The following is a 12,371-nucleotide window of genomic DNA, read 5'->3' as shown; positions in this document are numbered from 1 at the left end:
CTGCGCTGTCAGACATGTTTTTAGTGCTTTGAATGTGAATACCAAACAAGTTTTCATCATCTTTGTGCCGTGACAGGATTGGACATGAAACAGGTGCATAATCTCTGAGAGAATAGGGTGTGAGGATATTTTTAAAAATGACGGTAAACCACACTGAAGTTACTGCTTTGAAAAGAAGTTAAGAGTCAAACCGGTCGTTTAGATGAAAAAAAAAATAAGGAAAATGAAACTGACAACAGTGCATAATGCATAATAATGGGAATTCAAAAACAGTTCTATTTTCAGCCAACAAAACAGCCTGTGCTGTGTGTTAGGACTTTGAAAGTAAAAGGGGCAGCCATTATTGTTGGTGACATGGAACCCCTCCTCCCTCCCCCCTCCTCCCTCCCCCCTGCTCCCCTGACCTTTGTTCCTAGTGATAGGGGCAATGTCCCGAAGGGAAGGAGACAGGCAAAAGATGTGTCCTCCCTGAATCCGTCCCTCTGTCTCCACATAGTCCTCGAAGGAGCAGTTGACCCCCGCTGATAGATCGGGCACATTATGAGCCTGGAGGACCAGCTATGGTGAGAGAGAGTGAGACCATCAGTACAAGATCAATGGAAGGACATGGAGTACATGGATTGTTATAAGATATGACATGAGGGTTAATGAGAGTTGTGAGGGAAGGGGAGAGAGAAGCATGGTATGTGCATGTGTGACAGGAACAGGAACAAAAGATGAAGCAGTGTAAGCATGTGTGCACCGGTCTCTGCAGCAGCTATTACGGCTCAGATATTGTACATGTGTTAATGTGCAGAAAGTAACGGCTAAAGGTAAACTGTAATCAGTCAAACCTATGGGGTTAGACTGAAGAGGAGCTGACAGGATGAGAACTATGACACACAGACATACTCAAAGATCTTGATATTATAGATGTTGAGCCCTTGAAAAAAAATCCTGATGAAGTCCATGTGAGCCTGCTCAGTTATATTTTTGTAAAATCTTTTAGGTTGTCATGGCACCATAACTCGATCTCAAACATGCATTTATATTTTATATATTTTTTTAAAGAAATGTGCAGTAGAGCAACTTTAAATACTGTATAAAGGTGACTTCTTGTTTATGCAGCAGTAGGTGAGAGAGGACTGTAACCATGACTCCATTGTCAAATAAATCGGCTGCATATTTGCAAAGATAAATTATACAGAACCAGTTATTTTGCAGAGAAATCTTACTTTGACATTTTTATAAAAACATCTGTCTCTGTCAAACAGATAAATCCTTTGGAACCTCTAAAGCTCCATAATGAATATGCTACATCTCATTTTTCTTGTTTTGAGAAGACTTGGTTATGTCCCAGGTTATGTACCAGTGTGCTGGTTGTGTAGCAATTTAATCAGTTTAAGAAATAATAGGTTACATCATCATATTTTTACACTTTGGTTTTTAAAAATGATACTCAGTTGTCAGTAGGCAGACTAGGGGATCATTTACACTTCTTCTGTTTCCTTCAGTCTTTGTGTTAAGTTTAGCTAAGTGGCTCCTGGCTGCAGCTTTACAGGTGTATTTAAGTAAGAGATCTGAGGGAAAAGTCAATCTTTTCTGCTAATAAAAAACCAAGACCGATGTGAGTCAAGATGTCTATTTGACCAAGAGCTGCTCTTACTCACATGTCCATGAGAAGGACAGTGAGACCCAAATTGAGCCAATGATCGGACTGGTGCTTTGGATTAGGGCAAATTGTAAGACTCTTAATAAATCTGCTACCAGAAACCCAAAACTGTAAGCAATCACAGGAGAAGACATCATTTCAAGAGAGGACTTACCTGGACTTCTGACATGGTGACAGAGATATTTCTTGGTTGAACAGTCAGCTCCACACACTGTCTCTGGTCAGAGGCAAACCTCTGGGGCTCACCTGCTCGCTCACAACGGTCTTTACGTGAGCATCTATAGAGTAAGAGAAGAAGAAAGGGAGGGCAAGCAGAAATATGGAGAATGATGAGAAGATAAAGTATCAAATGAGTTCACATTGTAAAAGGAGACAGAAAATGCAAGGAGGAGAGGGGAGATGGAGATAAGAGGAACTGTTAAACTAATATGACAAACATATTAGAATGATAAACAACCACCGCTGTCACTGTCACATAGAAATGGGAGCAATAATAAAAGACAAATAGACTAATACCTTCCCCCAGCCATTACTGTAGGCCTTTGAATCATAAACTTATTTGTCCTGACATTTTTGCTGGAACTGATAAGCAACAGATGTCCAGTCTTCATCATCATTTCAGTTTACAGGCCCACCTATTTCAAACTTCTAGTAAGAAGCTAGAAGAACCTACCCTGAACTGTAAAACTGATGCAATTCCTAGCAGCCACATATCAATGGGGTCAGCAATTTCCCACCACTTTTTTACAAGCCAATTGAAGCAAGGAATCAGCACACAGCCCTGTGTTGTAGCAGTTTTACTATTAGCTATTCATAATGCATTAGCTATCACTTCACCTTCGCCGCTAACAACAACTGGTCCCAGTGGTGAGAAGAAAGTGCTGATGTGGCACTCTGCAAGGCCTTAACAATAAGAGGGAGGCAGAAAAAAAATGCTAACTGCCTTCTCCGTACAGCAGCTCCCTCATTCCCTCATTTAGTTAGCCTTCACTCACACTTAGGAAGGAGAAGCTGTCGCCAACCACTCCCCCGAGAGTCACACACACAGTACACACAGTACAAGGCATTAGCAGCAATGTACAAAGGTATGTACAGGTTTTCTCATTATGGACCTCTTTTCCGCCTACTGCTCTTCTGATGTGCATCTAGGCATGTGTGTGAATGAAGTGTGCGTGTGTGTGCGTGTGTGTATGTGCGAGTATGCACATATTTCTCATTCAATTCCATTGCAGATTTGAACTACCATGGCTCCTAATAGGATGTGGCTAAAAGTACCAGAGGGCTGAAACGAAGCTTATAAATAATTTGACTATTAATACTAACCCATTATGTAGGCAAGAGTCTGTGCCAGATTTGGCACTATCAGGTAGGAAATGAGCAAGCTGCGTTAAAGATGCAAGGTCAACATGAGCTGGAATGAGGGTTATCACCGGTTCAACTCCATCATGATTGTGTGTAATGAGCGGTGAGTGTGTGTGTGTATGCATGTGCACGCCTCGAGGGAAGACAGGCTGGTGATACATATTGTAAGTTTAATTAATGCACTGAGAGGTGGCATTACTCCAAACACTTGAGGTGTTCCAAATGTGATTTTAACATCTTGTCACCTTTCAATAACATGTGACGGTTTCTCACACTCTCTTGTGTGTGCAAACACACCCTCCGGTCAAAGGAACAGAATGAAGAGATTACAGAGAGACTGTGTTGTGCTGTATAACTACACTTGGGAGCGATAAGCCTGATTTCCAAACAAAACTTAAAATCTCTACTCTGTTACAACCTTTAGTATTAATATTTAAATAAACAAACCTAATCCAAGAACAAACAATGGAAGTGATTAATCCTAAAATCTGGTGCCAGAAACTTTCAAACAAAGGTATCAGAGAGCAAAGATGTGTTAAACCAGTTTTTGAATCCTGGTTATCTACTATACAACACAATGGGATACATATGGAGGATGTTAATGTGTGCATGAGTGTGTGCAGCACTTACATATTGTGGAGAACACACCATCCACAGTGAGGGTCTCTGGAGCCCAAACACTCCCCACAAGTGGTGTATTGCTCACAGCTCTCCACTGGAACTCTCACCACCTAGAATGACAGAGCGAGAGAGAGAGAAGGGAGGTGATGAAGAAACAATTAGTCTCTTTGTAATCAATACCATAACAAAAGAGAGATACATTGTGGTGGATGTACAGGAGAATATGACAACATATCACACTTTATTCAACATAAAACATGTGCTCAGCTGACTGTGTGTACATTCCACAGAGCCAGCTAGTGAGAAGTGTGTGTGTGTGTCTGCTGAGCGATTCTTGCCCAGTGGTGTGTGACGGCCTCCAGTCAAGCATGTGCAGGAAAGGCCTCGCAATGCATGCTGGGACACCTGACAGGTGGCTGTGGCAACGGTGCCGTGATTGACAGGTGACCTCAAAAACCAATGGGAAGCAGAAAAGCAGAAGGACAGACCCCAAGTGTGTGTGTGTGTCTGTGTGTAAATAAGTATCTAGAGAGTATCTATAACAAGATGCATCAATGTTACATGACTGAGCCAGTGTGTGTGTTTGTGTGTGTGATTCACAGCCACACTGGATGTACAAGCTTGATGATAGGCTACAGATGTTGCCTACGAAACTAGATCAAGTGTGTGAGTTTAGCCCTCCACTCCAGTTAAAGGTGATGACAGATGGCTCATAACACAGCCCCAACGGGTCCAAAAGTGTTTGTGTATTTCAAGATCTTCACAAGAGATCGAGTGTTTCAATGTGTGACAGTTGGATTGCTAGCATATGCGCAGAATGCTAGTGTGCGACAAAGTAGGCACGTGTGTTTGTGGGTGCACATGTGTTGTGAGTGTCAGCACCGCATTTAACTTTTCTTCACCATCGGGCCCGTGTGTGTGTGAGTGTGTGTGAGAGAGAGCAGGTATCACATTGCCACTTCAGACTAGTTTTAAATCATGAAGCACAGGGCGAGCCAGCTGATCACAAAGTCACAGCATTTAACAAACTTACTCCCACTTAACACTGTAATGTAATGGGCACACACACACACGAGAACTGCATGGGGTATGTTTTATGAAGTGGGAGATGGAACAATATGTGGAACGATAAGAAAAAAGAAAAACATATGGAAGAGAAAGCACAGAGGTCTGAGGTTGGAGATAAAGATTGAAGCTGCAGGACAGAAACCAGGTGGACAACGGAATGCAGTGCTGAAATATTAAACTGGGAGTAGAATTCCTCTGTGAGCTTTTAAGTGCAATCCAGATATGAGAGAGATATGACATGATGAAACTCATTTATGTTCTGAAATGAAATGCCTTGTAGAAGACTGTGGCATTTTGGAAGCTCAAGAAGAGAGCAGGCAGACGGACATCTGGGTATGTTAGCATTTTCTCACATTTTAACTCATTTTCTTTAGTATATCCGTCCACAACCATCACCTTCCCCTCTGAATCTCATCCATTCTACAGACAAAAACTGTTATCCCTTCAGTCTAAAGTCCATACAGACCCCAAGTACAGTAGCTTACTGGCTGGCTTTCTGCCCAGAGAGAAAGACAGATGAAATGATGCAAACGAGGGAGGTGGTCATCTACTGGAAACACTGCCTGGCTGGCTGGATGGATGAATAGAGGAAAAGAGAAGGGTAATGGAAGACACACACGGGACGAATTGGCAAGGACATTGTGCTGAGTAGATGGGATATGGTGGCAGACACATGCTATGTGTCACTGTCAAAAACGAGTGTGAGAGTAGTTTTTGTCTGAACGGAGCGTTGAAAAAAGGACAGGACAAAGGGATTGAGGTTTCTTTGGTGATAAAAGAATGGTAGAGGGGGAGAAAGGGAGTGATGGATAGATTGATAAGAAAAAAGCAGCTGGAGATGTGATTTGACACCTCACAGGATGTCTTTCATATTCTTTATGACTTTGCAGGAAAAAAGAAAATGGAGAGAATAGTATATTCCTCATATTATCACATGCACCAACCACTCCCCCTTCTTTTCAACATAAATCACTATGACTGTGATTAAGGACAATAGTTCACATAAATCACACAACACTAAGGGTCTTTGGTGAGCTAGCATAACCTTATCACTGTCCTGTGTAATGATGGATTTGGCCTTTTGTTCACCACTGTTCTTCGACTGGTAGTGGTGAAGACACTACGGGCTGTATTGAGTGGAACAAAGCTGTTGATGTGCTGCAGATCTATCATGGCTGTTTTTCCCACTGGGAATATAAACACTTTAAAGGAACTGGGACTCTTCTTGTGTAACTGCATGCAGCTCCAGTTTGCATGTGTGGTGGGAATACAGCCTACCACAAACACGGCATTTCCTCACTGCCTCTCTTTCTGCCCCCCTCTCAATGGCTCTTTTAATGAAAGCCAATTCCAGTCAGCGCACCACATTACTCCTTTAAATGACCTTATAAACCAAGCCCACCATCTCCTCTCTCTCTTGCCATCTTCTTATTTACAATAGCATCTACTGCTGTAACTCAATTCTGCTCTCTTGCTGCCTCTTCCTGTTATTGTCACCCGTACACTCCCGACCATATCATGATTCCATGACATCTCTTTTCTGCTATAAACTTTCCACCTTTCCCCTCCGATCTGTTTTTACAGAGCGCCATCACCTGCCTTTAAATGCCCAGCTAACAGGCTTTGTGACGGTCACCCCCAAAACCCAGAGGAACTGTAAAGCTTTCAGCGCAGCTTTTCATTGGTTGTAAAATCTAAAGACATAAAAGGATCAGCCTTGTTGGAGCTTCTTTTTTTACGTTCAAACAGAGGGAGAGTCTATAGTAGCAGAGAGGATGAGGGGATGAAGTGTAGACACCAACCAGAAGTGAGTCTCTGGGTTGTACTGTCTGGGGGCCATGAGGAAGAAATTTATGCTTAAGTTATTTTTAGATATCTGCTTGAGACTGCATCATAAATTAGTAACGCTCAACTCTTGCTCAACAACTACCACTAAACCTCTTGTGCTTAACACTTAACCTGAAGTGGCTGTAATCCTGCAGTGCAGGGGCCAGCAGAGCAGAAATTTGGTTTAACTGGGAATCCCTCAAAAGGCAAACTGTTTAATGTCAATTTAAGAAAGGGGAAAAAAACACATACAGACAGCTTCATTTGAAGCCTACTCTATACAAAACACTAGCTGGGGTTAAGAAAAGGGGGATTTACACAAAGGTGTGTGAGGAGGAAGGTAGATAAGTAGGGTTGACACCTGATATCATTCCTCAATGACCTCTTCACCGTAAACTGGCATTAACCACACATGCATTTCAATAACTGTCAATCATCTTGCAATTTCTCCTGGTTAAATCTGTGCTGGCAGTGAACTGCCATGAGCAAGCGAAAAAAAAAAATCTATACCGAGCCACACAGTCACTAAACGGCCCAGGATGACAGATAGATAGGAATAAAGACATAACTGTACTTCCACTGCTGTGATACATGCTCAGAGGGGCGAGTGCAAGAATGCATGGTGGGGTTGTATCAAAGGCTAGGTTAGCATGTGTGCACTGACTGGATTGTAAGGGGCTTACGAGATCAATGAGGATAGGCTAGGCTTGATGTGTTGACTGATTGGAGATAAGAAGGAAAGCAAACAAGACTGGCAGAGTTTGGTACTGACAGGGAGGGAGACATGCTGAAGGATGGCTGAACAGAGGGAGTAGGGGGAGAAACCTAAACGGGGAACAGATCCTGTCCAATCAAAAAATTATTGCTATTACATTCAAACTGCTCAATCATGTCCAATAATACTGATCTATATTGTCACCTCCTATAGAACTGTTTTAGTAAATTTGGCTTTTATGTGTCACAGTGGGAGAAAATTGTTCCTGCTGTTCCGCTATCTCTTGTTGTCTCTGTCAAAACTCACTCTATATGTTTTTTTTTCTTACACTGCCCGCTCTGCCTTCCTCGCATCTTTTATCTCTCATATTGTGTTTTGCTTGCTGTTTCCCCCCGATCAGCTCCTTCTCTTTAATTTCCCTTTTTATCCACCTTCTCCTTCACTGGGCTCAATTTTTCATCTGCTCCACTTGTTTTCTGTCTTATGAAATTACTGTTTTGATCCCTTCTTCAATACTCCATGCCGATGACAACAAGAAGCAGATCAAACAACTTTTGTCATTTGTTTGTGTGTGTATTGTGAATTCAATGCCTGTAAAGATGACAACTCATATTCCCGCTCTCCAAGGAAACTACATGCAATAACTACACAAACACACCGTGTGCTAAAGTGTGTGAATGTGTGTGTGTCTGTCTGTCAACACCTACAAACTAAGGGACCTTCAAGTACAGATTGATCAAAAAATATGAAAATGGATCGACAGAGATTACCCTGGAGAAGCTGCAACACAAAATAAACAAAGAGCACAAAAGAAAGACAAACTTTGAAAATAAAGAAGAAACTGCTCTCTCTTCATCATCATCCTCATCACATGGACGTTCCCATTAACTTTTCCAAAAGGGGCAAAACTCAAACAATAGGTCAATAGACTCCCAGGCTTTGTGTAGCCATTTGTTCATTATCCCCTGTCCCTCATGTGAGAAAGAGTCTGATAGAGAGAGAGAGGGGAGCCCAGAGAATGAAGTGGAATGAGGGAGCAAAGAGGAAAACTAAGACAGAGACAAAGGATCAGACAGAGATTGAAAAACTGCAGAAAACAAAGAATTGGAACAAAGAGACTGTAGAGGGAGAAAAAGGGAGAGAAAAAGGTAAATGTGACCGGCTAAGGTAGACAGGCCTAGGGGTCTTCTAATTAAGTGAGGATGGGAGAGGCCGTCTGCCTGGTAAATGACTCTGTCACTTTAGTAAATGGACTTGGTGAGGAGTGAGGAGCCACACAGCTGGCATTTCCATTAGCACTGCCAAGTGACCCACCACCATATACACAGACAGAGAGAAGCAGAGAAGAGGATGAGGAGGGGGGAAACGCAGGACAAATGCTGCTTTTCTTTATTTGCTCTCACAGGAGATGCTGTATAGAAGTCGTGCCTGGAAGGGGTATGGAGAGATAGTTTGCGGAGAGCTGGCAGTGAGCTGAGGACAGTAAACTAAACCTGTACGATTCTCCCAGATATGTCAGTCAACATATACCTTGCAAAAAAGAGAGCTCTTACTTCAATGAGGTTCTACAAAACTATGTGCTGATAGTCAGCCTTTAAAGGTCTGTTTAAAACTTACTTTGATATTGTGATATTTAAATATACTTTATATCATTAACTGTGAGACAATTGTGAGAATGCTATAGATGGTGCGACACAAACATACTTGACATTTATGAAACTAGACCAAAAGGCCAAAACGACTGAAACACTGGGTGTGCTCATACTTTTAGTGTAGTTCTGCTGGCACAGATAGACTTTAAATTTTAACACCCACATCTTTCCAGCCATTTCATCAGAAGAGCATCCACTTTTTCATATTTGAGAAGCTCTAGAAAATAACAGAGCGATATGCAGATACATTCAGGCTTAATCATACACCTTATAGTTATCCACATCATTTCCTGTTCTTCTTTTTTATATTATATTTTTACATTCTTTTATAGACAATCTAAAAAATCATTTTTAAAATTTCAAACAATTCACACTTGTAGCTGGTATTTATTATACCAACATGTCCTTCCAGTCGTTATCAGTATCATGTTCTTTCCTTCAAACAACCCACACTGAAGGAAAATGTGCTATTTTCACTTTCCCCTCAGCATTTTCCCTTTTGGTAGTTCATACTCAGGTCTGATGAGGCCTGCTGCGCATGAATCTGAAAAGAAATTTGACTCGAATTCAAAACAATTCCCTGTGCTGTCATGCATGAGCGACGCTTCATTGTTCTACCCAGTATGGCTTCTGGTTAAGGCACGAGACTGAGTACAGTGTGCCACTTGGAGCCACTCTGCAGGCTATGCCAGCCTTTGATTGGCCTCATTCCATGACAATCAGTCAGAGCTGCATCCTTTCGCCCAAATCACTGTCAAGCAACAGGAGGACTAACTGTAAGGCCGAATGATAGTGATTGAGAAGAAAGGGGAGGATGGGGAGACAGAGGGGGTAGGGAGAAACCATTAACCTCCCTATCCATCTCGCCCTCTTTTCTAACCCTATCAGTCTGCCCTATCACACCATCCTTTGGGAAAAGACAGCGCAGTAAAACAGAGAAAGATGAGAGAAAGACAGAGCTATCTGGTAGTAGCTGGACTTCCATTAGGACCGATAGCATCACACACAAGACAAGTGTCTGAGCGCACTTTTCTGATGAGGCACGCACACACTCATTAAAGGCAGGAAACACAATTAAGTTAAAAACTGAAGGAGATAAGTGAGGTTTCAGACACTGTCTCTGTCTGAGTAATGACGGCATCTTGATCAGTCTCCACTCCTGGAGATCTGAAGGAATGAATATTTTTCCCAGTTTTATCTTTCTTCATATTACAAAAATAAGTAGCAAAGGGTTAAGCAATAAGTAACTAGAGCTTCATCACCACTTCTTTTTATTGTCTTTTTATAGTCGGTATATGGGAGTCAATCCCTCCTTGTCACTGTACTTTTGTCCACGCCTTACTGCAACAGGTCTATTAACAGTTACATGACATGACCTCCTCCACCTGTGTGTGTGGTAGAGGACACATGAGTACTCATTTGAGATTTACATACTGTCAAGACAGGGAGTGGCCAGCATGAAACCAGAATGTTCATTAATCTAAAGAGGCTTAGTAAAAAAAAAAAACAGAAGAAAGAAAAGAAAAAAGAAAGGGGAATAAGTTCCTCCTCTTCTTATCTGTTCATTTGCTACAAGGTACACAAACTCTGAGTGATAAAACCAAGTGTAAGCCAACAACAGTTGACATCTAAACACCCCATAATGTGCTTGCTAACTTCAGTAGTTCGTCATTCAGCCAGAGTTTGATAAATTGTTGAAAATTAATCTTGAAGCTACTTAGAATTGACTGATTAGCTGTATGTAGTTCACTAAAATGTCAGTCTTGATTGATACAACCAGCTGCTTATTATGTATGTTGATGTCAGTCTGTGCTAATGTGTTTGCTAACGAGATTGGCAGTGAAACAGTACTACATGAATGTAAACACTCTCTCTCTCTCTCTGTGTGAGAGCGCGCGCACGAGAGAGAGCTGATGCCTGATGAAACCCTCTGGGTAAGATATTACTTGATGAGGCCTTGTTCAGAGAGCCAAAAAACAATGCTGACCATTGTTTGTTATTGTCGGCACTCACCACCAACAGATTATGAATGGCACAAGAACTTTGTGTGTGTATGTATATGTGCAAATCCATGTGTATGGCTACAAATTCCTTGGAGGGATGAGAATCTTGGTGAAATGGTGAGGGGGGGGATCTCTTTCAGATGCTGAATGGAGAGTCAGACAATGGTGTTAGCGCACACACACAGATACACTGTATAGTTATGAGTAATACTGTGGGTCTGAATGGTGTTTGTCCAAAGGCACACTCATAAAAAAGAGGTTAAACCAATGTGCACACATAAATTCTGGAATTCTAAATAAAATCTGGAACTAAATGTCACTGAGACATAGTACATGCATTTCATGCTCATACACACATTCACAGAAAGTAACACTCGGAGTTTAGCATCCTTGACACGTGAACAAAGGTTGTCCTACCAGTGACATGTACACACATATACACCTGATGCATCATATCACTCCACTATAACAAGGCTTCTGAAGTCCCTTTTGTCTGTTTCCAGCAATGTCACCATCACTCCAAAACAGAGTGCCCCTTCCTCCCACAGAGAAGATGAATATTCATGCTTTTAACAATTAGCCAGCACCGCACACTACAGCCCTATTCACATACAAAACATACAAGGATGTGTGTGCCTGTGTGTAAAACACTGAAAGAGAATAACAGTCATCAAATAATGCAAATGTCATCAAATGCAGTAACGTTCTACCTTTTTGGCTACAAAAAACAGAACAGAGAGTGATTTGACGATGACAGAGCCAAGACACTATGAGATCATCTCCCACAGTGGCAACTGTGCACAGAGGAGATTCTTCAATAGAATTCTCTATGAACCTTTTTAGATTTTAGTGAAATTGTCAGGACAATTGTGGCATTTGTGAGCACACAGTAAATGATTAAATGGCTCCCTAACTGTGATATCAAGGCTTCTACAATGTCGGCTGATGCAGACTTTTTCCTGTTTACACACAAACAGCGAGCATGCCGCAACTGACATAAATACATATAGCACTGACTGCAGTCAAAAATAAACTGATCTAAATTTCCTGTAATAACATACTGTCTCATCAAACACACACACACAGCAGGCTGTCCTCTCCTGCTGTCATATTCTCCATTGATAATAATGACAGTGATGAATATAGCTGGAACAGAGCAAGTCATAAATCACTGGCCCTGCCCCTAACTCTGACTCACCAACTGTGTGTGTGTGTGAGAGAGAGAGTGTGTGTGTGTGTCTGATGGTAGAGAGGTGGGGAAACTTGTCGTAGGCTACGCATCAGTGGATATGTCCAGTGACACCTTAATGTGCTTGGCTTGTCTGAGAAACCGCCCCCAGGCAACCTGCCACACACACACATACACACAGGCATCTGCTTCCAGGATGAAGCAAGGACTGTGTCTGTTTCATGAGAAAACAGGAAAAGATTTTTGCATTCCTCATGCAAACTTACTGACATTAAAAAAATCT

The 12,371-nt window shown here is 41.9% G+C and overlaps 1 protein-coding gene across 4 annotated transcripts in view; it reads right to left on the bottom strand.

Moving 5' to 3' along the window:
* The window catches only part of plxna1b (plexin A1b), a 159,827-nt gene that overhangs the window by 71,588 nt on the left and 75,868 nt on the right, over positions 1–12,371 (bottom strand). For all 4 annotated transcript variants that reach the window (XM_028405120.1, XM_028405122.1, XM_028405121.1 and 1 more), the window contains exons 5-7: positions 3,644–3,744; positions 1,806–1,929; positions 405–558 (exon numbers count right to left, since the gene is read on the bottom strand). In XM_028405120.1, the coding sequence (XP_028260921.1) occupies positions 405–558; positions 1,806–1,929; positions 3,644–3,744 (379 nt within the window). The remainder of the gene's footprint in view (positions 1–404; positions 559–1,805; positions 1,930–3,643; positions 3,745–12,371) is intronic.

This window comes from Parambassis ranga, chromosome 5, assembly GCF_900634625.1.
Source record: "Parambassis ranga chromosome 5, fParRan2.1, whole genome shotgun sequence".
Lineage (NCBI taxonomy): Eukaryota > Metazoa > Chordata > Actinopteri > Ambassidae > Parambassis > Parambassis ranga.
The sequence above is the reverse complement of the archived record's forward strand: the minus strand, read 5'-3'. Positions and strand labels throughout refer to the sequence as shown.